The following is a 25,176-nucleotide window of genomic DNA, read 5'->3' as shown; positions in this document are numbered from 1 at the left end:
TTTTGCTTTGATTTTATTGTTTCATTCTATATTTAAAATGAAATAATGTTCTTGTTTTTATGTAACTTCTTGGATTTAATGTTTAATCTATTTATTTAAAATATTCTTGTGCTCTTTAAATGCATTTACAGTTATAAATTTTCTTCTCAATACTGACTTGGTTTAAATCCATTACTTTTGAAATATAGAGAATCATAATTAATTTCAAAGCTCATATTTTTAGTTGTGATTTCCTTTTTAACCCAAGTATTATTTAGGAATGTGTTCTTAATTTTGGAAATAGAGGGCTTTATGTGTGTGTATGTTTCCAGTCATTTATAGCTAATTTTTAGTTTATTGAATTGTAGCTTGAAAATGAAGCCTCTATAGATTCATTTTCCTAGAATTAATTAAATCATTCATTACAGCCTTATAAATAACCATTATCTACTACTGCAGGAAAAAATAATTGGGTTTTTGAATAAGATCACCTGTGGACTTTAATTTTTCTTTCTTTCTTTCATTAATTATAAAATTATCAGTCATGGTAATTGTGTCATTCAAATTCTATCCTCAGCATGATTTGTTCCCAAACCAGACAGATGGGCATGGGGATGGGAGAGAGACAGCAGGGAGATAAAATTGAGATAGTTTTAGTTACTCTATATTTCAGTCACCACAAACTCCTCTTAGGAGCAAAGGGAATCATCTATCTGGCCAATGAAAGAAAAATAAACAAGCAAACTAATTCTTTATCCTTTTTCCCCCCACTGGATCTCACAATTTTTGAAAGAGGCATGTTAAAAATCTCCTACCAAGATTACAGAATTGTGTACTTCTCTTTTCATTAATAAAAATTTTGCTATAGATGTCTTAGCTCTAACATATGATGCATGCAAGTTAGTAAGGATTCTGATCTTTGATTTTCCTATTTGTTGATTTGTTTTAATAATATATTTTTACATTTCCTTTATTAACTTTTTTATGTACAAAAATCATACTGTTTTTTAAAATTTTCAACCTCTTTTTGTTAATTTATTTGAAATGTCTCCTGGTATCATCTTAAGAATTCATTTTTATTTCCTTACTCCTATTTTGGGAATGCCTTATCCAGGTAGTAAGAGATTGGTTGGCCAAACGCCAAAAGGCTGGTAAGCTGTGACCCATAGATTGAGTGGCTGTGTTTAGAAGCCTCCAGGTTAGTAAGCTCTTATGGAGTTAGTACAACTTGTATTCTTCTTCTGGCTTTCCTCTCCTCCTTAAGGGGACACAGGGATAAGTTACATTATGCCTTTTCCCATATTATAATCACAAAGCCTATAAGGAAAGTTCCATCATAAAAGCCATGGAATAGGATGTCATCACTCCAATTTCCCCTTTCACAATGCATTGTCTTGCAAGAGAAAAGCTGCGCCCTGCAGAACCCTTGTAAAAGAGTCCCTTTTACAAGATTGTTCAGTTTACTACTTCTCCCTAAGCTGTATCCCTTGGCCCCAACCCCTCAGCCTAAGACAAACTTTTTCCTATAAAGGGTGCACACACACACACACACACACACACACACACCACACTACCAAAAAGATAATTTTTTAAAAAGAGGATTTATTAGTAACATAGGAAGCCATCTTTATAAAATCTCCTGTTAGTTATTAACTTTTCCATCTTTTCAAATAACTAAAATTAGCCCTAGCCAGTTTGGCTCAGTGGATAGAGCATCAGCCCGAGGACTGAAGGGTCTCAGATTTGACTCCGGTCAAGGGCACATACCTTGGCTGCAGGCTCTGACTCTGGTCAGGGTGCATGTGGGAGGCAACCAATCAATGCGTCTCTCTCACATCAATGTTTTTCTCTGTCTCTGTCTCTACCCCTCCCTTCCACTCTCTCTAAAAATAAATGGAAAATTATCCTTGGATGAGGATTAACAACAACAACAACAACATGCCTAAAGAAAATCGAAGAATTTTAACATTTTGTCTTTTATAAGTAAACTAGAGGCCTGGTGCATGAAAATTCATGCACTAGAGGGGGCGTCCCTCAGCCCGGCCTGCCCCCTCTCACAGTCTGGGAACCTTCAGGGATTGGAGGCGACCCAGAGATCAGGGGAAGGTGACACCCCCATCACACCTCTGCTGCTGCCACTGCTGGCAGTACAAGCCTCAGAAGGCCCTGGTTACCTGAGCCTCGGGTGGCCCTGGGTGGCTGGGGGGCTGAGGGGACTGGGGGACTCCAGAGGCAGGCGCAGAGCAAGGCTGGGGGGGGCGGCGCCTGCTGCCTTGGAGGGGCTGAGGGGACTAGACACCACCATCTTGTGGCTGTGGGCACTGCCATCTTTGACGGCATGGCAGTCAATTAGCATATTCCCTCCTTATTGGCTGTGGGTGCCATCATCTTTGAGGGCGGGGCAGTCAATTAGCATATTCCCTCCTTATTGGCTGTGGGCACTGCCATCTTTGCGATGGTGTGGGGGTCAATTAGCATATTTTCTCTTTATTAGATAGGAAGAGATCCTAACATTTGAGTTAGCTGAAGTAAAGAAATACATGTATGTCTGTGTATTAGAAAAACTATTCAATTACTATTTTGTGTCTGCCCAAGCTAAAGCACTCAAATCAATAATGCCCTATTTTTTACAAAATAATTTATCCTGATAAATTGTGGAAATGGAGAGGCCTATTTCCTGAAGTGTATTTTTGTCTACTTGTCAATGTGGAGATAATAAAACACATTGCCTCAAGAACAATGGAAATAATATTACATTTACTAGGCTTTATTCACATGTTAACATTCCAGTTTCTTTTGACTTTCTTAAATTTTGGCATACTTCACCCTTCTTGGCTTTTTTCATCTTCTTCCAGATCAATTCCCACTTGGATCTACAAATTTGTTAAAAGCAGAATTTAAGTGTTCATAATGAAATCAGTGAAACTGCACTAAGTGCCATATATTGTAAATTTTAAAGTACATTCTTTCACTAGCCTAATAAAACCACTGTTGCTTTTAGCTATTCCATCAATAACACTAACCAATTTGGCATCTGGTTGAGACATCTTCTGTCTTGGTTTTCAAATGGAAACAATTAACTCAATCAATTGTGCATAGTTTCCCTAGGAATTACACTAACCAAAGTAGGATGGCAATAAGGATTACTTCTGGAAATTTATATATTTCTTTTGACAACACACTAAAACACAAAGAAAACCCCATAATTTTCTAAGAGGCATAGACCCTGGATCATATTTACTTCTTTTTGTATGTTTATCTTCCTAAATATATATTATTCTATTCTATATTAGAAAAAAAGTAAATAATATTTTTTTATCCTTATGAAATTCAGATATGGGATTCATCTAGAAATTTTCCAGAATCCATGGACAGAGATTTATATTAAATAGTTAGTAATTCTGACCTTATTTTGTTATGATTTCATCAAAATTTAGGTAGATGAAATCTTGAATTCATAAATTCAGTGGCAAAGATTCCCTAGGGAAGCTTCAAATCTCCAGCCTCAGGTATAAATGACTCTCTTCCTCCCTTTTAAATGTTCCCAGGACAAGCCTGCCTGCTGCATGCAAATATGTAAACTCCTTCCTTTTGTACACTTGCCTTTGATACTGTTCTTGTATCAAACTTCCCATGGCTTAGCAACCCCAGGTTACTGCCACAGTGATAGAGGAAGTTGCTTGAAAAACATTGATTTGTGCTAGAGCAGCCATTCTTGCCAATACCATTTTTAATTTTTAGGTATAAAATTACTTAGATTGATTGGCACTAACGTTTTGTACAGAATTCATTAGTAGGGCAATTTAAAATTCAAAACAGATTTATAAATGACCATTTAAATCAATTATATTGAATAAAAAACACCAAGATGGAATTAATACAGCACAAAATTGAAATAACAATGGTGTGTTATTTGGGAATCGCAATAAGTTTGAAAGTGACCTACTTTCAAGACAAATTACTGCGTTGTTTGCTTAATCTATTTTAATGACATTTTTAGTATGTGGAAATAATTCAAAATCAACATGGTCTTTTGCTAATCACACTTCTTAACTGTACATCTGGTCATATTTTACTTCATAGTTCTGGAAGCTAGATGTCTAAGATCAAGGTGCCACTATATAGGGGAGTTTATAACCCAAAATTCCCCTATATACTCATTTTAATGCATCAGCATATTAAAAAATGCACCTGCAAAGCTGGTGAATATTCTAATGAAACCTTCCCTTAAGATTCTTGCCTGCAGGAAAATAAAAAGATAGAAAGCCCTCGGGACAAGGGCTTGCTCTAGTCTAGAGGGCTCTCAGGCCCTTTCCCGGGTGCACTTTTTATTTCTAAGGGTCCCCAGGAGACTTGCAGTCAGGGGAGCAATGGGCAGCAGCAGCTCAAACCAGGCTCACTCCCTGATCCTGTCTCCAAGGCCCCCATTTTCTCTGACTTCCCAGTGAGCTTAAAGCAGCCCAGCCTAAGCTCACTTCTACCACCGGTGACCTTCACTTCCCAGGGAGCAAACAGCAGCCTTAACTTTCCCTGAGCCAAAGTAGGGCACCGCCTAGGCACCTCCTGTTGTTTCTTCTGCCCTAATTTCCTCCTTTGTTTCATTGTCCCCCAACTTTAATAAACAAACTCTCCAACCCATCAGGACTCATGCTGTGAAATGTTTCCTACACAAAGTCAGGGACCCACATACCACAGACGGGCCCTAGGCAGACCTGCTCCTGGCAGGCTTCTGTCCGGTAACAATACTTGTTTTGGGTCCTTTATCTCATCCACACCCCATTTTCCAAAGAACCCCATCTTACTCATAGAACATGACAGACTGTAGCCTTTGACTCCATCAATTATTATTTAGTTTTCAAACTCTCTTTTTGATTCACTTCCATAAGTTTTCTTATCTATTTTAATAATGCTTCCACCTTTCTTCCTCTAATGGTAAGCATCTCCAAAGATACAGCTGAACTGTTTTTTTCCTTTTCTGAATTTTCATTTTATATCAGATGGTATTGTACCTAATATTACATTTCCACCCCTGACTTTCTCCTAAGGATAGGTTTTTCATTTCTTACAGCCTGCTAGACATCACTATTTGGTGCTGTAATCTCAATGCAGCTGAAATAGAACACTTCATCTTTCAACAATTTCACTTTTTTTCTCTGTTTCATATTTCTACAGGTATCCATTAGCCACCTACTTATCAAGTTCAAAAATTATGACTTATCTTTGAGTATTTCCTCATAGTTCTGGAGGCTAGAAGTCCACGATCAAGGTGCCAGTTGGGCTGGTTTCCTCTGAGACTTCTCTTCTTGGCTTGTGGATGGCCGTCCTCTTGCTTCCTATTCATACACTCACTTCTCTGTGTGAATACACATCCCTAGGTTTCCCTTCCTCTTTTTATAAGACACCAGTCATATTGGATTAGGGCTTCTCTCTACCAACCTCATTTGAACTTAATCACCTTTTTAAAGACCTTTTCTCTGAATATGGTTACATTCTAAACTGTGAGAAAATAAATTTCTGTTGTTGAAGCACCCAGTCTGCAAAATTTTGTTATGGCAGCCCTGGCAAACTGATACAGTATTGAACTTGCTCATTCTTGTTGATTATCCACTCAGCTTACTATAAATACTCTGAAGATGCATTGCGAAATGTTGAACCCTCTCATGTTGTTTGCAGTTTTCCTATCTGTTGTTTGCAGTCTCTCCATCAGAACATCCATCTCATTAAGCATAGTTACCATGCTTTACCCCTTCTAGCACTATCCGTATAAACCATTCCTGATGGAAGAGTTAATTACCTCTCCAGAATGTCTCTAAGATTTGATCATTTCTATAACTTCCATGACCTTCATTTAATCCAGTCCTTCACTTTATGCCCTGCTTTCTCAAAGATGCTCCTAGCCAGGCTCTAGTTTCTTAAATTAGCTAATATTCTGTGTTCTTATATAAAACACAGAAATTACTGCTTTCATCATCTCTTTAACCTACCAGGAGCCTATTCATGTTTTATTTTTGCACAGAGCAGCATTTTCTGAGTTATATTTTTTTGGAACCTTACGTATATGGAATACTTATATATATATAGCTTTAAAAATTTCCTGCTCAAACATATTTTGGAGATACTTGGCTCTCTATCCTCTGCTGATCCACTACCCTCACATGGTGTTCTTCTCCTGCACCAGTATACATACATAAATTCTATTGCTAAAGTATGTCTTTAGGTTAGAGATATAGACTCTTTAAAATTAAGATTAAGAAGTTAATTATGAGCCTAATTTGCTTTGTGAGCTTGATTTTAAGGTCTTATTTTAAACACCTAATTATTTGATAAGCACCATGGTTTTATTTCTACAGCTGATTTTTAATATTGGTAGAACCATTATCCAGCCACTTGCTCATTCTAAAAAAAATTGCTAGAGTAGAATAATAATTTTTATTTGTAATCGCAAATGCCATGTACATAAATTATAAATTGAGTTTATTGGTATGATAAATATGAAACATTTCCCAAAAGGGAATCCATCAGCTGCAGTCCTGGAACTTTCTGTTAAGCTAGCTAGCTTGATATCAGACAATCTAGAGGAATGAATTCTTAATATTGTCCATAGATGCTACTCCAATATTAATTGTTTACCTAGGTCTTAGGGGGAAAAAGAGATAACGAAAATGTCTCCATTGGCATTGTTCACAAGGTTTTTTTTTTGTTGTTTTTTTTTTGTTGTTGTTGTTTTTAAATATGTTTTATTGATTTTCTACAGAGAGGAAAGGAGAGAGATAGAGAGTTAGAAACATCGATGAGAGAGAAACATCGATCAGCTGCCTCCTGCACATCTCCCACTGGGGATGTGCTCGCAACCCAGGTACATGCCCTTGACCGGAATCGAACCTGGGACCCTTCAGTCCGCAGGCCGACGCTCCATCCACCGAGCCAAACCGGTTTCGGCTGTTCACAAGGTTTTAAAAGAAAGATTTTTGGATTGCTTTCTAAACCACTATTACATATCTGCTTTGAACACCAGAGGAAGAGAACATGTTGTCTTGAACATTTAGCCTAGAAATCCTGGCTGCGGGAAGGTATGACTTCTTCCCAGATCTGCAACAAAGCTGATCGGCAGGTTCAAAGCTTATCAAAAATTTTGACTATAATTTTGCTCAGACTTGGTAAAAACTGCAAACACTTTTGGAAGAGATTCTGTTTGACTGGAAGATTCATGGCCCTGAGTTACTAGTCATCAGCTTCTGCCACAATAACTGTTATTATTGCTCCAGAGGAAACGTTTGGCTTTGAGCAGTCACGAATAGCTGACAATCACATGCTAACTATAAAATAAAAGAATAAATAATTCACACAAACAGACCTGTGGATGGCAGTTAATTTGTATTATCTATCTGGATGGGAAGAGTTTTGGGGTAAAAATCAGTGATTTTGATGTAATTGTTGTTGGACTAGCCTGTGTCATTTACCTAAAGGTGATTCGTTTTCTCTCCCCTTTTTTGCTGAAGATTTGGGACATATGTCTAATTTTTCAAAAAGCTGTATAAGCCCTAACCAGTTTGGCTCAGTGGATAGAGCATCGGTCTGCGGACTCAAGGGTCCCAGGTTCAATTCTGGTCAAGGGAATGTACCTTGGTTGCGGGCACATCCCCAGTAGGGAGTGTGCAGGAGGCAGCTGATCAATGTTTCTCTCTCATTGATGTTTCTAACTCTCTATCCCTCTACCTTCCTCTCTGTAAAAAATCAATAAAATATATTTTAAAAAATCTGTATAATATCTTGTAGGTGCTTTTGCAGTGAATACTCTGAATAAAACATTAAAACTTTTATATCTATTTTGAGTCCATACACCTCCAATCACAGAGAGTTCCTCCCCATGGGAGTAAGGGCTGAGAGTGGGTTGGCAGATGTTACTTTGGTTGTTCTGAACTTTTTCCTACAATGCTCATATTCACAACTAGGAAGATCTCATTTATGTTTCTTCTTTTATCTTCTCATAATATTATCACAGTTAATGTGGGGTTTTGATTGTATATTAATGTATTTCTGGGGATCATGAGATATTATTGAATAAGCAATTTAGAATCACACAAAGAAATATTTTAAGAGCCCAGCTTCCTGAATCAGAAAAACTTAGGTGCATAGTTATTTATTAGCAAAGTGACTTTAGAGAAGTTATATGATGCCTCTGGATCTTTATCTTTAAATTGTAATAAGAATAGTACTGAACCCATGAAGTTGTTGATGAGATAATAAATTTAATGTCTTTTCTGTAGTATCTGGGAAACAGTATACATTTAATCAATAATGATGATAATAATTATTATTGCTATTATTATCATGTTGAACAGAAAAAAATTCAGTGAAACATCATTCACATATTAGTTCATCTTTGGACCAACTTGGAGTTGGAAGTAAGGGCCTGGATCTAGTACTAGAACAGCTTCTTTGATTTCAGTTTCCTAATCTGCAGCCAGATTCTGTACAAGCCACGTCTATGTCTAAAATATAATCTGTTTTCACTCACCCACGTGTAACTAGAACCAGAATCTTCATGTTGTGATAGGACATTAAAGATGAAACAATCTCTTCCTCTTCCAACCTTATTATCTTGGATAAGTTAAATTCTCATTCTTAACTTCTGGTTTTTCATTTAAAATGTGGGTATAAAATAACTTGCAAAGATACCTTGAAGGTTTTAAAGTATAATATAATGACATTTATTTCAATGAACAACTAATGAATAAAATGTGGCTAGTACTGTTTAAAATTTTGTTTTTAAATAATTAGGATATTGGAGAATATTTTAAGGATAATATGCTGTGTCTGAAAACATATGGAAGTGATTTAGGGTTATAAAATATTATTTGCATTATTCTAATACATTAAGACTGTCTACTCATTAACATTTTCCAATATAAGGTCTGTTGTCTTTTAAAATGTATGGATAGTACTTAACAGATGCCAAATAACCGACCCATTACTCTAATCATCCTCAGTTGTAATCTTCTCTTTATTTATAATTGCATTCCAATTATTTGTTTTTGAGATATTTTTAAAGAGGATGATTTGGGGAAAAACACATCTAAAACAGGTAAACATGATTTAAAAAAATATATTTGATGGTTATAATGGCATATGGACTGAAGCTTCAGTAAAAAAATTTCATGAATGACTATTATAATTCAGGCTATCATTAAAGAATAAATATGGTTTATATAGAGAGAAAATAGAAAGAAGTCAATTTATATAGTTAGAACTAGTGTTTTATAGGAATATAAACAGTAAGCACCAAGAGTGGTAAGTACTTACATCATATGAATAAATGATTTGGTGAGACTAACCTCTCTTCTTATAATGTTTGATTTCTTAATCTAACAGGATATTTAGGACAGAATTTAAGTTTCATGAACAAGTAAAATAAAATTAATATATTATAGACCATGTGAAGCTGAAGTGCATAGAAAATATGGTTCTAAATGAATGTATTGAGATAGGCCTATAAAATGTTTCCAGTTGCAGATGTAAATAAAGGAACAAAAAGCAGACATGTGTAAATAAATATATGTAAAGAAAGGAACAAAAAAGCAGAAAGAAATGTACACCAGGATCCTATTAATTAAAAATCTATAATTTCATTAAGCGAATAGGAAACAATAAAAAGAGGAAAGGTAATTATTTATGGTCCCTATTCTATGTAACAGATATTTAACATAAATTAACCTGTTTAGTTCTTAGAACAATCCTGTAAATTATGTATTGTCATTTTCATTTTACTAACACATGAACATGAAATATAGAGAAATTAAGTAACGAGGCCAAACTTTACTCCTTTATTCAACACTATTCCAGGTGCTTGAACAACATCAATGGACAAAAACAACTCTTTAATTCAGCTTACATTTTAGCCAGGAAAAAGAGAAAACAAGTACATGAATAAAATGTATAATATTTTAGAACATAATGAGTACTATGGGGAAAAAAAAGGAAATGCAGGTGAGAGGGGATCGGAAATCCTTGGATGGTGGGAGTTTGCACTTTTAAACAATATTTGCTAAATCTCCTTGAGAGGGTGACATCTGAGAGAAAAAAAAATGAAGTTAGGGAGTTAACATGTGGCTCTCAGAGAGGGCATTTGAGGCAGAGGGAAACAGCTGGAATGAATAAGGTGGGCTCCTGCCTACATGGGCATGGTAGAGAAGCGGCAATTTGGCTGGAGCAGAGGGAGCAAGAGGCAGAGTGAAGAGGGGAACAGGCAGAGTTATTGGGAGGGGAGCATAACAATTGGGACCATGTGGATCAATCATCCTGAGCACTTGGGTTTAGAATCTGAGTTACTAACATTAGGGAGCAGAGTATCTTGTAAAGCTTGTAGAACATGATTACACAGACAGTCTCCCATTTATGATGGTTTGACTTACGATTTTTCTTCTTTACAATGATGCAAAAGCAATATGCATTCAGCTGCAACTGTACTTCGAATTTTGAGCTTTGAGCTTTTCTGGGCTAGCAGTATGCCTTATGATATTATTTATGATGCTGGGCAGTGGCAGTGAGCCCCCGTTTGCAGTCAGCCACAAAATCGCGAGGATAAACATCCAATGCTCAACTGTGTACTGTGTTCCCAGTGTTTGTTACATGTTTTGTTTTGTGTGTTTTTCCTATCCCATCATGTCTACAAAACATTCATCTATGTCTCCTGCTTCTGATGAGAAGAGGCAGGCAATTACTGTATGCAAGCTGTGCTCCCTTCTCCTCGTATGATATGGTTTGAAAATGTATTAGTGGGTACATCTGTAGGTCCAGAACACAGTGCTAAATGATGCTCACCTGAGCCCATGCTTTCTTAATGAAAAACAAAACAAAACAAACAAACAAAACAACCATTAGGCATACAGTCAAGAGATAATAGCAAAGCTGTTTGTTATCTAAGAGCTGCATAGGCAAATGAAGGACCACTTTGTAAACAGTAAGGACAAGGAACACTTTGCTAGAGAAAGCCAAAATCAGATCTGGCTCAGAAGTGTAAAATCAGACTTTGAGTCTCTGGTACATTCCATTCAAGTCTGTCCCTTAAGATAGCTGAGCTTCATTTTCTTCATCTGCAAAATGGGAACGAAGATATAAAACTTGCCCAAGAATGAATGCTGTGAGGGCCAAATGAGATAACACGGTGCACGGTTTTTGAAACCATAAAGTTCTGTGCACATGTTAATTAGGTAACAAATGTTGAAACAGTACCTGCAAGATTATATGGCTTTCGTCATTTTGATCAACTTAAGGTTGCTTAGAACGACCAGGCTTTTAGAGATTAGAAATAAAACTCAGAGATTAGGTTAGATGCCGGGAGTCTAGGCAAGTGATGAAATCACAGCAACTCTAGGTTATCCGTTTCTTTTCCAGAAGGTCATTTGCTGTTCTATTGCTTTTTGTTACTAGCAATCAAAAGGTGACTCTAAATGATTCCAGCTCCTGGAGAGTATGGTTGTTTTTTCCTTTGGTACCAACCCTGTCCTTACCCGACCCCTGCCCTCAACATCTTGAGTCCCTAAAGCACGGGTGTGTGTATGGGGGGGGGGGGGGGGGGGGGAACGGGAGGCGGGGGCTGTATTTCTGCTCCAAACCCTTTCGATGCCCGGAGGAGAGGGTGTTGTGACGTCCCTGCACGCTGGGTCGGGATGCCTCTCCCCGCCCCCACCTTCCCCCTTCCGTCGTCCCGGCGTCCCAGGCTCCCCGGCCCGCGGTCCCTGCTGCGGCCCGAGGGCGGCTGCGGTCTCCGGCCGCGCGCGCCACGGCGCAGGCTCCGCACGGAGCAGGCGCGTCAGCTGAGCTCGGCGGTGGCGCGGGCGGCGGGACCGGCTGCCCCGCTCTGCGCCCGCTGCACCCCAGCAGCCAGCGCCGTCTGGGCCCCGTGCCGCCGGGTCCTGGCCTGGCGGCTGGAGGCGGGGGCGCCTAGGGTACGTGTCCCGGGTTCCACTGAAGAAGGAAGGGCTTGGGGGACGGGGGTGGGGGGCGGCGGGGGCCTGGGGACGGGGATTAGCGCCTCTGCGGAAAGCCAGGGTCAAGGCTGGGGCGGCGGGGGCACGGGAGCACTGCGGCGTGCCGGGGGGAGGCGAGCGCTGCCAGCGCTGCCAGGGGACGGGGGCGCGGGTACCGGCGGCGTCTGCGGACACCGTGGGGATGGAGGGATGCCGAGGGCCGGGGGTCATTAGAGAGCGCGCATTGGTGGGGAGGGCTCCTGGCGTGGTGCTGCTGAAGATCCTTCAGTCACTGCAGCTGTCCCCTTTGCAAGGCTGGAGGGGAAGGCGGAGAACATAGAGTTGAATTCCTCTCTGCCCATTCAAACCGCTAGGACGGCCCTTGGTTTTTCTGGGGGGGAAGGACGTGAAGGTGGTGGGCGAAGTACCTGCCTCTGTGGGCAAAGGTGTCTGGAAGTGGGTGCCATGGGAGGTTGGGGGCAGGGAGCGTGCAGTGCTGTAAGTTGACAGAGAGCCTTCTGCTCTTGCTATTGGCCTGACAAGCACCCCCTCTTGTCTTCATTAGAAAGGACCTGGCTTGCTGTAAGGGGGGTGCCACGGGTAAACGTGGGGAAATAATTATTGGAGGAAAGAAAGGGAGGTGAAAAACATGACATGGGAGAAGCACATTTGTAAGGGTCTGGTGGGAATTAAGTTAACGTTGAGGCATCTGATAGGTCTCCCCTTCTGCAATGAAGGTGAAACAATTTATGGTTTGGAAATGAAGAATGCAGAAGAGGTTTAAATATTCCAGTGTTAGCAGAAGTTTAAGGTTGTGGTTTGTTTGGGTTTTTTTGGGGGGGGGGGGGGCGGGGTGATGCATCAGACACTGGCAAGAATATAATTCTCATTTCAGCACGGAAAATGTTATTAAAATATGGCTAGGAAGATTAGTTGGAAGAGTCTAACTATACTTGCTACTTCATTTTATATAATGTTACCTAGAATATTTGCAGTCAGAAATCATCTTTGGGTAATAAACATTATCTCAAGCAAGAAGGAAAGCCAAAAAGCAAATTTAAATCCATATACATCCTTTTGGGGGGTAAAAGCTTACAAATTAGTGTGTATAAATAAAAACAGTGCATTTAGAGGGTGAAACTCTTTAACGATATTTTTTTCTTTTATCTCTGTCAATTTTTAATACTTAAAATTATCTTCCCTTTAATTAGTCTTGTTGTTTATGGAAAATATGCAGGCAAATTTAAAACAATCTAAAAATGAAAAAAGAAAACAAAAATTAATTCAAATTTAATAGCATCAGAAACCATTTTAACACCGTGTTGAACTTCCTTCCAGGTATTTTACTAAGCATGATTGATGTACTGTGCAAGTCAATATCATTTTACAATTTTGTGTAATTATAGAATCAGAAATATTACATCTTTTATTCCTCAGTACTATATTATTTCCTACCATTATTTAAATTAACTTTTACTGCTAAATCAGCACAAAGTATATAGTGACATATAACCATGTAGGAATGAGCAATGAGGATTTGATGTACAAATGTCTATTGGTTAGTAATGATTTTACTCCTTAAATAGGCATATAGTTAATCATTTGCTTCATACATGTAAATGTTTTCTTGTTCTTTCTTGTAGATCCACCTCCTGAAATTTAACGTTTCACAATGAAGTTTTTACCGGCGATTGCCTTTTTTATTTTAATTTCCTTGTGGGTTGAAGAAGCCTATTCTAAAGAGAAGTCTTCAAAGAAGGGGAAGGGGAAAAAGAAGCAGTATCTATGCCCATCGTACGTTCTTTCTGCCTTATACTCTCATATGGAGAGATGTTATTGCATTTTTTTTTATCCAAGTAAGGTTGCTTATTGAAACACATATCAGCAGAACCTTTCATATCAGAATATGCACTAATTGGCCAATGTCCCCTATCTTTCGTTAACTCCCACCTTAGTGGTCTTGTCCAAATCTATGACTTTAAATATCATTTATTTACTGTTGACTCCTAAACCTATGTCTGGCCCAGACTTTCTGAAGAGCATCACACCCATACATTTAACATTTGAATCCGACTGTCTCTTAATGACCTCAAACTCAACTCAAACCCTGTTATCTCCTTTGGGAAGCTTTTCCTAATTCTGTTAGTCTGATTGAGATAAACACACTCTCTGCCTTTATAGTACCCTAATTGCCTATCATATTATAAATACAGTTTCCCCTCTGGATTGAAAGCTCTTTGAGAGCAGGGTCTTATTGACTCAATCACTAAAGAGCAGCATAACACACATACACACACAAAATAAAAATTTGTTTAAAGAGTGAATAACAACCTAAAGATCATTGGCTTTTATAAGTCATTAAATTTGGATTGGTGAAGGCACTTAAAAATAATTTATATGATCCCTATGGACAATATTTAGAAATATGGTCCCAATATTATAACTAGATGAGTTAACAACTGGGTAATTAGTAGAACATCTTCAACCTGGCTGATGTTTCCTGGTGACATTTTGGCCTTATTGTGTTCAACATTTTATCAATGACTAAAATAAGACCATACATAGGAAACACTCATCCAGACTGAAGATAGTATGCATACCCATATATTCAGAAATGAATTTTCTGAATCATAGGGTACAAGTATATTGAACTCTAGGAGATATGGGTAGTTTTCCAGCTCTACTCCCCCATCATTCATGTGTGAGAGTTCCAGTTGCTTCACATCCTTGTCAAAACTTGATAATATCAGCAATCATTTGAATTTTAGCTATCTGATATGGGTATAAGATATCACATTGTGATTTTAATTTGCATTTGCCTGATGATTAACATTTCTGAGCACCTTTTCTTAAGTATATGGGACTTTTTGTTATAAGTCTTTTGCAAAATGCTCAGTTTTTAAAATTGTTTTCCCACCTTTTAAAAAATCTGTCCATTTTTTTTATTATTGCTATGTAGAAGTTATTTATACATTCATGAGAGAGTTCTTTGTCAGATATATATACTACAGCTCTCTTTCCAATTTTTGGTATGCGTTTTAACTTACTTAACAGTGTCTTTTGATGACCTTAAGTAATTATTTTTAATGAAGTCTGAGTCTAATTTGATTTATTAATCTTTTTTAATGCTTTTGTGTTTTATTTAAGAAATACCTCTCTACTCCAGGGTCATGAAGATAATCTCCTTTTTTCCCCCTTAGATGCTTTATTGTCTTTACTTTCACATTCAGTTCTGTAATCCATTTCAATTTATTTTTTTGTGTATGATGTGGGATAGGGTCAGGACTCATTTTTAAAAGCAGCACATTGATTGAAAGGCCATTGTGTCTTTCAATGCAGTTGTGTCTTTGTTGTAAACCAGTTGCTTGTTTCTCCATCCTGTCCCACTGGTTTATTACTATGCACCTTGTGTCAGTAACACACTTTCTAATTACTATAGCAGAATGCCTGCATGTCCTCTAGCTTTGTTCTCTAGACGTACCATGGCCATTTTAGGTCCTTTGTGTTTCCTTATGAATTTTAGAATCAGCTATTCTACTTGCATATGTATAGACACAAGATGCTGGGATTTTTATTGACATTGTTTTGTTAACCTAAAATAAGAAGCCAAAGTGAGAGGCACCATTGTTTATTTGAGGTCACAAAAGTGCAACTCGGGGGCATAGATTTAAGCAGAAACCAAAATTGTGTTCTGATTACAGAGGAAAGGACTTTTTGTGAGAAAATGAAAAGAAACAATTGCATGTGTAGATGAAAGGAATTTCCATTGGTGTTCACACACTGAGTTCCTTTTTAGCTATATGTGACTGGTTACTGATTCTATCTTCAGAGAGAATGTCCATAATCAACAGTTCTTGTGGTTGGGATGCCTGCTTTCCTGCTAGTTTTACAAATAATTCTTTATAAGACAGTGTTGCCTTGGCCCAGTGCAAAGGTCACTTCACCTAGTTCAACCATTCCAAAGGTTCATGGAGCAAGACTTGTAAGAAATTCCTCTGGAATGGCTATTCTAGGTCTGTTTTAAAATGGCTTCACTTATGTCAACTTTTCATAAAATAGACTCAATTTTGTTTCTAATTTGTATTCAAACATTAAATTAAACAGTAAACAAGAAAAACAACCACACATGGGAAAAAAAAGACAGAGCAAACAAACTCCTTAGGAATGAAGATATTTACCATGACATTGGAATAACCACATTTTCATAAATGTGGCTAGCCCTGGGATAATAGTTTGTTTTTTTGTTTTTAAAAACCATATCAAATACAAACCATTGCACTGAGTAGAATTCTTTAAAGAATGGGAACTAGGGATTTTTTATTTTTATTCTTATCCTGTGGCCAATTACTCCATGAACCAGAGGTTGAGCTCCATCGGATGTAAGTGTTTTTGTGTTTTATTTGCTGGTATTTTCCCAGGACCTTAAAAAAAAAAAAAAAAAAAAAAGCCGGCGGTGGCAGGCACTTGTTAAATATTTGTTGAATGACTCATTGAATATTTATGGAATACTACATGTGTAGTATATTCAGAATTTGTGGTTCTAGTTAAGTATGAATTTTGTCAGGGGGAAATAGTTTCAACTTTTGAAAATTTACATTCAAGGAGCCTCTTTTTCCCCCTGAAAAAGAATGCCAACAAAATACAGGTGATAGAAGTTATCAGTCATGTCAATCATTTGGTAAGTACTGGATATGATATCATCATACCTTTACAAATACATTTTAAAATTAGTCACATTTGTTTCTGGGTGCCTTTAAGGTTCTGAATTGTTTTAAAATATGGTGCAGTATATTTTCTTTTATTTTCTAGGTGTTCATGTAAGAAATCTTACATTTTGGCAGCTATACAAGAAACTTGTTCTGGATTGTTAGCTTGACACTTTTAAGGAGGACAGGGAAACTGTCTGACTCAATTTTGCATGGGGGCATATGATCCTGCCTATATTGCCACCTCCCTCTATTCCAGTGGTTCTCAACCTTCCTAATGCCGCGACCCTTTAATACAGTTCCTCATGTTGTGGTGACCCCCAATTTCATCGTTACAAATTGAACATAATTAAAGCATAGTGATTAATCACAAAAACAATATGTAATTATATATGTGTTTTCCGATGGTCTTAGGCGACCCCTGTGAAAGGGTCGTTCGACCCCCAAAGGGGTCACGACCTACAGGTTGAGAATGGCTGCTCTATTCCTTTTCCTCCCTAGAGTGAATGAGCGAGCTCTCCCGAATCTAAGGCTGGTTTTTTCACCCATCATTTAGATCTCTTTGACTCCTATTTTGGGGGAGGGGAAAATCTGAAATTGGGATTAACTTTTTCTCACTCAACTGCATCTTTTGTAATCCACTCAAGTTTTACAGTATGGACTACAGTATAGAAAAATGCAATATGTCTCCGAAACCCACCTGTCTGTAGCCATTTTTTTTTTCCTTGCTAGAGTTTTCATGTTAAGGGGGTAAAAATTTATTAATATTTAAAGTTTAAGTACTTCGGAGCTGTATCCAATGCCAATTTGTCCTGCTGGTGTTTACTTATCTCTTTATGTGCCAGATTCTCCTTAGAAGAAAGCCAAGAAATTAAATTTTGTTTCCAAACAATAGCTTTGTAAATAGTTCAAGGAAATAGCCCTCCCCCCCAAAAAAGCAGCAAACTAATTTAACTATTTTTTTTCTAAATGAAATTGAGCTATAACTTCACTTAAAACTCACTGTATATATACATACAGTATGACTTTTCTTTTTTGAGTGTTGTCACTGCATGTTGTTTTTTAAATTTAACCATTTTATTGTGGTATGAATACTTAACATGAGATCTGCCCTCTTTACAGATTTTTTTTATTAGATGTTATAATGTTGTTTTCTGTAGGTACAATATTGTACAGAAAATCTCTAGAACTTATTCATCTTTGCATCAGTGAAATTTTACCTGTTAATTAGCAATTCCCCATAGCCTCCTCACTCCATCAACCACCATTGTATTCTCTGTTTCTCTGAGTTTGACTATTTTAGACTCTTCATATAAGGAGGATCATGCAATATTTGTGCTTCTGTGAGTGATTTATTTTACTTAGCATAAGGCCCTCAGGGTTTATCCATTATGTTGCATATGGCAAGATATCCTTTTTTAAGGGTAAATACGACTCCATTGTATGAATATACCATGGTTTTTTTTTCTTAAAAAAGCCAGTTATCTGTCAATGGACTTGTAGGCTGTTTCCACATGTGAGTGGCTATTATTAATCTTATGACCATGGCCGGTGCAGATACAGGGAGAAACTGGGTTTTACAGTCCAATTATTTTGCACTGAGGGGGTGGGGTGGAGCTATGGTGAACTCTGCTTATTCCAACAACAGCTTGGTTCTCTGTAGTCCCCAGGGGACTGGCATATACTGGGCCCCATTGTTGCTCTGGGACAGGGGAAATAGAACCCAGTATCTAGGGTAGCATCTAGGAAAGCTGGGATGTTACATGTGGGGTAAGACCTTTTCCTGCTCAGGGAGAAGCTGGGAGCTCTGGATGGTATAGGGGTATGCTGCTCTGGGGTGCGGTTTATGGTAAGAGTGTGTCCCCACTTTCCCTCCTAGTTTCATTGCAGCTGGTTGGGTGTAGAAGCCTCTCAACTAGTTCCTGGACTTCTGACAAAGGGAATGGTGTGTCCATGGGGGAAAGGAGGGTCCAGGCTTCCTATTCCATCTTGTTAAAGTTGCTCCCAGTCAAACTTTTCAATAGGTGTACTCCCTCATTCAATTTCCTTTCCTACTGCTCTTTGTTCTATCCATGCCCAACTACCTGGGTTCAATCTCTTTCTCAGCTGAAAACAGCTCTCCTTTTTGCTAAACCCCACACAGTTTTCAGTCCTGATCGCAACCTCACCATGACATTTGGTCCTGTTAACCAACCCTCCCATAGAATATCCTTTTTCCTGGAGTTCTGTTGACACTCATGTAAGGATTTCCTCCTTCCTCTTAGGCAGTTTATTGTTTGTCATAATTGTCGGCTTATTTTTTCCTCCATCTGCTCATGTTTTAATTCCATGTTCTTTTCTCACTGTAAATTCTCTTTTCTAGCAAGTGACTATCTGATCACTGGAATAATCTGAGGAGCTTTTAATATTCTGATGCCTGAGCTAAACAACTTAAACTAATTAAATCTGGAGGGCATCAGAAGTTTGCAGAGGTTCTTAGGTGAATTCAAGGCCAGCCAAAGCAAAGAATCACTAGACAGATTCATCTGAACCCACAGTTTTGAAGACTACTTTTATATCAGAACTAGAGGCCCGGTGCATGAAAATTCATGCACTGGAGGAGGCGTCCCTCAGCCCGGCCTGCCCCCTCTAACAGTCTGGGAGCCCTCAGGGGCTGGAGGCGACCCGGTGATCAGGGGAAGGCGACGCCCCCATCACACTTCTGCTGCTGCCACTGCTGGCAGTGCAAGCCTCGGCCAGCCCTGGTTACCTGAACCTCAGGCAGCCCTGGGTGGCTGAGGGGCTGAGAGTTGGTCTGGCCACACTGCGCACCTGCCACCCCCCCGGTGGGGCTGAAAGGACTGGGTGACTCCGGCAGGGCTGAAGGGACTGGGCGCCACCAACGTTGTGATGGAGTGACAGTCAATTTGCACATTCCCTCTTTATTAGATAGGATAATTAACATTTGTGTTGGATTTTTAAATGCATAACCAGTATCTGGCACCTTGTATGGCATATATAAAAGCTCAAGAATTTTGTTAAGTGAATTCAGGAATGACTAAAGTAAGAGAAATGCTGCATATTGATAGTTGTATAAGATGTTGTTCTTTAAGGAATCTTATTATTTAGCTGATGTTGTAGATTGAATTCTCTCAAAGACAGATTCTGAGATGAAGATCTACAGGCAGAGAGCAATTGCTTTTGGAACAACACCTATGTGAGTGAATAAAGGGGATTCAAACCCAGGAACAATACAGCTGCACCTAAGCATCAGTCAGTGCCCTAGGGCGCTCTGCAGCTGGGGCACCCTCTCAAGTTGTCTCTACTAGTAGAAAGGGTTCCCTTGCATATCCATGACAAAGTTTTTGGATATGGGTAAGACACCTCTCTTCAGCTGAAGGTTACTCCAGAAGAGACACAGCTCAGACTCCTAAACAGCCAGCATTCCTGGCAACCATCTCAGTTTTGAAGCGACCATTGAGGTTGCAGTACCACAGCATCCACAACAGGTAGATCCAGATTATTGAATGGGGTCCAAAACCTTTGATTTAAAGGTGAGGATACTGAGGCTCAAAGAGGGCAAGTGATTTGCCCAGTACCACGTGGGAATCTTACAGTCTGTCTGGGCTAGAACACCAACCAGTCTGTAGACTGTTAGACAAGTGTTTCTTCAATTATTCCCACACTTAACTTTATTATGTGCATTAATGTGGGTTTATCTTATTACCAGTTCTATTAGGCCAGAAGAGAAACATTTTATATCTATGCTACGCATGGAAAATTGAGGAAAGATAAGTACTTTTCCAGTTGCAGTTAGAGCAGAGTTAGAGGTGTTACTACGGATTTTTATTTGCTGGGTCAGGATAAAATACTATTTCTGCAAAGCACAGAAAGCAATTGCACAGTAAACATTTGGTTTGGATTGAGGTTTACACTTAATTATTTATGACATGAGTTTTGTATCAAATTAACAAACCAATGAGAAGTAGCGAGAATGTATAGTGTTTACTCTGTTTGAGAATCATACCATATAAATAGAAAATACTTATAGTATTCACAGGACAAGTAATCTCACATGTGATATGAAGTTAAAAAGACCATAGCCTTTGATGGGATTTGGAAATTGCTAGTATCAAAATCCAGCATCTCTCCAAATAGATGTTTCTACTTTGTGAAAAACATTTTTTTTTTTGAGCCATGGATGATGTAAGTGCATAATTGAAGTTAGACAAGATTTGAAAATGTTTCTACAGGATCCAAAAGTTCCTGAAGCCCACTGCGGAGATAAATGAAATAAATGTTGTGGAACACTGTTCTTAATTATGATTCTTGGCCTATAGTAACATGCCAGACTTTGCCACACACATCCACATTTACTCATAAACACATTCTTTTCAAATAAATTATAAACTAATTAAACTCAACTAATCATGTAAAATGTATCACTTGCTATAGTCATAAACCACTGTTCACAATTTAATGTGTGAAAACAGAATGGAAAAATACAGAAGCTGCCAAGAGAGGTAGTAATACATTAGGAAGATACAAAACAAACAACCCCTGAACTATCTGGATTCAAAAATAACTATTGACTTAGTTTCTTACCTGAGTGTATAAAATGTTTAGCTTTATATGACTGTCTGCCTGATTATCTAGAAGAGTAGTTTCACTGCCCTAAAAATCTCTGTGCTCTGCCTAGTCATCTCTCTTCCCCTCCTCCAACCAGTCCCTGGCAACTACTGATCTTCTCACTGTCTGCAGTTTTGCATTTTCCAGAATGTCATATGGTTGGAATCATATAGTATATAGTCTTTCCAGATTGGCTTCTTTCACTTAGTAATATGCATTTCTGTCTCACCACGTCTTTTCATGGCTTGATGGCGCATTCCTTTTTTGTGCTGAATAATATTCCATTGTTTGGATGCACCACAGTTTGTTTATCCACTCATCAATTGAAGGATTTCTTGGTTTCTTTCAGGTTTTGGCAAATACCAATAAATCTGTTACAAATATTTCTGTGCAGGCTTTTTGTGTGAACATTGTTTTCATCTCCAAGGAGCAAGATTGCTGGATGCGATGGTGAAGAGTATGTGTAGTTTTTTCAGAAATCACCACATGGTCTTCCAGAGCAGCTGTACCATTTTGCATTCCCACCAGCAATGAATGAGAGTTCCTATTGGTCCTCATTCTCACTTGTATTTGGTGTTAATGTTCTGGATTTTGGTCATTCTAATAGGTGTGGGCTAGTATATCATTGTTCTTTAATTTGCTTACCCTGGTGACCTATAACCTGGAACATCTTTCATATGTTTATTTTTCCATCTGTGCATCTTCTTTGCTGAGGGGTCTGTTAAGGCCTTGGCTGTTGGCTCTCTCCCCCTCCCTAAATACACTTTTTATTTTAGAACAGTTTTAGATTTATAGAAAAATTGCCCAAAGACTACAGAATTCACAAATTACCCTGCATTTAGTTTTCCCTATTATTAATTTATATTAGTGTGGTACATTTTTATAGTTGAAGAACCAATATTGACACATTATTATTAACTAAAATACGTACCTTGTTGAGATTTCCTTAGTGTTTATCTAATGTCCTTTTTCTGTTACAGATTCCCATTCAGGATATTACATTATATTGGTTTTTACGCCTCCTTAGTTTCCTCTCAGCTGTGAAGTTCCTCTGACTTTCTTGTTTTTCATGACCATGACAGCGTTGAGGTGTACTAGTCAGGTGTTTTGTAAAATGTCACTCAATTGGGATTTGTCTGATGTTTTTCTCATAATTAGCACAGGGATATGTGTTTTGGGGAAGCATATGTCCATATGGATTCTTGGATTTTATTTTATAGTTTAGAATATAACCCAATACTACTTTATTTTATTGCTCAAATCATTATAGGTTTGGCCATAGGGAGCTCTTTCAGTTGGGTTCTGCATATTCTCATCTGTTTTTTTCCCCCCTGATCTTACTTCTGTCACTACAAGATACCTGATTTTATTTTTTTAAATCACCTCCTAGATGAAGATACCAGCATTTGTGTCCATGAAGGGGTTGTTTCTCAGCTTATGGTCCACAGGTCCGGTAACCCTCAGCATTGCAAACTTTGCATGTATTTTTCAGGGAAGGACATAGCTTTTATCAGATTCATAGCTGTGTCTGTAACCTAAAAAGGAGGTAAAGAACTCCTGCCCTGGAGTAAACAGGAGGAATAATACAATCCACATATTTGACAACCTCGCTCTTCCTTGCTGCTTTATGCTCCTTTTATTTAGTTCATGTACTGCCAAAAGCTTTGCAGGGCCTCAGGCCCAGTGTACACAGGCTGACATAGGCCATACTGAATCCAGGCCTAAGAAGATCTTTGCCCATTGCTGTGGTATTTATAACTCTTGGAAAAACAGAGCAATCCCTTTGGGCTCAAATTCCTGGTTTGAGGGATGAGATTAAGACAAAATACTCATACACACCATTTCTGAAATGGCACTGTGCAGTGTGGTCACTAAAGGGTCATATAAAAATATGAATGTCCTACAGTTAGGAAAACTGAGCTTTTCCCCTTTGCAAAGAAATTTTTGGATTTTTCCTTTAGTGCTGGAAAACATTACATCATCCAGCGATATAGCCTGATACATTCCTTGCATAACTTTGCATATTAGTAACGACATTGGTTGGAGTTTAGGCAAGCAAACAAAAGAAGACTGGTTGTAAAAAAAGCTTTTGATATAAAATATTATTTTTTCTTGTCATTTGATCACGTTGCCTGAATAGAGTAAGTTATTTTCTTAAATTAATATCACATTTTCATGAAACCAACCCTGTTTTGCAATAATATCATAATTGTTGATAGATTTCTTGAAATAAAACAAAATAGCATAGTCAGATGGATAAAACATTAGATTGAGATTCAGAATATGGAGACTAATAGTGAAAGGCAGTAAGTGTGTGACCTTGTGAACATCATTTAACTTTTCTTATTTGTGCTTATTTTGTATAAATAGTACCATTCCATTTCCAGATTATAAGGTTATATATAGGCAAGTACAGACATAGGAAAATATGCTACATGCAAATTGTTTTAGCTCTTTGGAAGAAAGTGGCATAGGTATCTAGGCACTTAAAATGTGTTGTTTTTTTAATGTTTAGAGATGACTTTAAAGTTATTTTAGTATTGACTAAGCAAAATATATGATTTTTAGTATTGACTAAGCAAAATATATGATTTCATATGATATGAAAATCCCTAAATTTATGCATGTGAATATAAACTACATGAGATTTCTCTTAAATTTTGAAATGCCTCTGAAATATTAATATAAAGAAGGGTGAACTATTGACTAAATATTTGTATCAAGGCACCTGCATCAGAGCCATGAGAATACATAGTGATGAAATAAGAATAAAATGGGCTATAGTATATGTGATGTGTTCCCTTTTTCAATTCAAGAGGTTGTTTTTGCCAGTCAACATTTTTTGTTTTTAACACATAAGATTTTAAAGATATATATTTTTATTGATTTCAGAGAGGAAGGGAGAGGGAGAGAGAGATAGAAACATCAGTGATGAGAGAGAATCATTGACTGGCGGCCTCCTGCACACCCCATACTAGGGATTGAGCCCACAACCCAGACATATGCCCTCACCAGGACTCAAACATTGACCTCCTGGTTCATAGGTCGACACTCAATCACTGGTCCACACCAGCCAGGCAAGATTTTGTTGTTGTTGGCTTTGGAGAAAAATACAAGCATTTGGAGATAACTAGATAGAAGAGTAATACTGATTAATTGGAAAAGGTCAAATTCAGATTTTCTAGAACTAATAATTTTAAAAGCTAGTAAAACTAATTGAACTTATGGTGTGATATAATATAGATTATTGTTCTAAATAAAGCAATATAAAACAATATATGGATGGATGATCGTAAGAAGATAGATAGTATTTCTTTTCCATGATGGCAGGCTTATTGTCAAATGATAACTAGAAATCTGGATTAGCAGGTTTCATTCTTGACTCTACCACTTTAGAAAACTGTTGTAATTTTACTGTGTCTTCATTTCCACATATACCATATACTCTATTGCTTCATTTACTTACCTACCACTCACTTTCCTACCAATCTGGCTTTTCTCTTTCACTTCACTGAATAAATGATTCTCTGTGTGGCTAATATATCTCTTATTTAAGCAAGTATTTGTGATTATCAAATACAAGAGTGTATTGGACAAGATGGTTAATTCTCCAATATTTATTTCATACCAGACTATAATCTGAGCTAATCATGATTATTTCTTCCTCCTGGCCAGTGATTGGTTCAGCAATGTCCAATGCTAGAAAGCTTCTGAGAGAAAAAAAGTCCTTTCTCCTAAGAGGACACCACAGGAATAAATGCTCTTCCGCATCTGGAAATGATGAGTGTAACTGCTACTGCTTACAGCACATGCAGCTATCTTGAGACTAAAGTCTACCTAAAGACCTGGCAGATGAAAAGGGCTTGAGCCCAATGTGTATTTGATACTATATAAGCTGTACAGGGTTATTACAA

General features: G+C 37.9%; 1 protein-coding gene across 1 annotated transcript in view; it reads left to right on the top strand.

The window, feature by feature from the left end:
* Positions 1-11,811: 11,811 nt before the first annotated feature.
* GLRB (glycine receptor beta) overlaps positions 11,812-25,176 on the top strand; it is a 53,239-nt gene continuing 39,874 nt past the window's right edge. The window contains exons 1-2 of the mRNA XM_070415414.1: positions 11,812-11,927; positions 13,592-13,742. Coding sequence (XP_070271515.1) covers positions 13,621-13,742 — 122 coding nt within the window. The 5' untranslated portion in view covers positions 11,812-11,927; positions 13,592-13,620. The remainder of the gene's footprint in view (positions 11,928-13,591; positions 13,743-25,176) is intronic.

The sequence above is a fragment of the Myotis yumanensis genome, unplaced genomic scaffold (assembly GCF_028538775.1).
Source record: "Myotis yumanensis isolate MYYU_CA2020_CCGP unplaced genomic scaffold, mMyoYum1.0.hap1 SCAF_5, whole genome shotgun sequence".
Classification (NCBI taxonomy): domain Eukaryota; kingdom Metazoa; phylum Chordata; class Mammalia; order Chiroptera; family Vespertilionidae; genus Myotis; species Myotis yumanensis.
The sequence above is the reverse complement of the archived record's forward strand: the minus strand, read 5'-3'. Positions and strand labels throughout refer to the sequence as shown.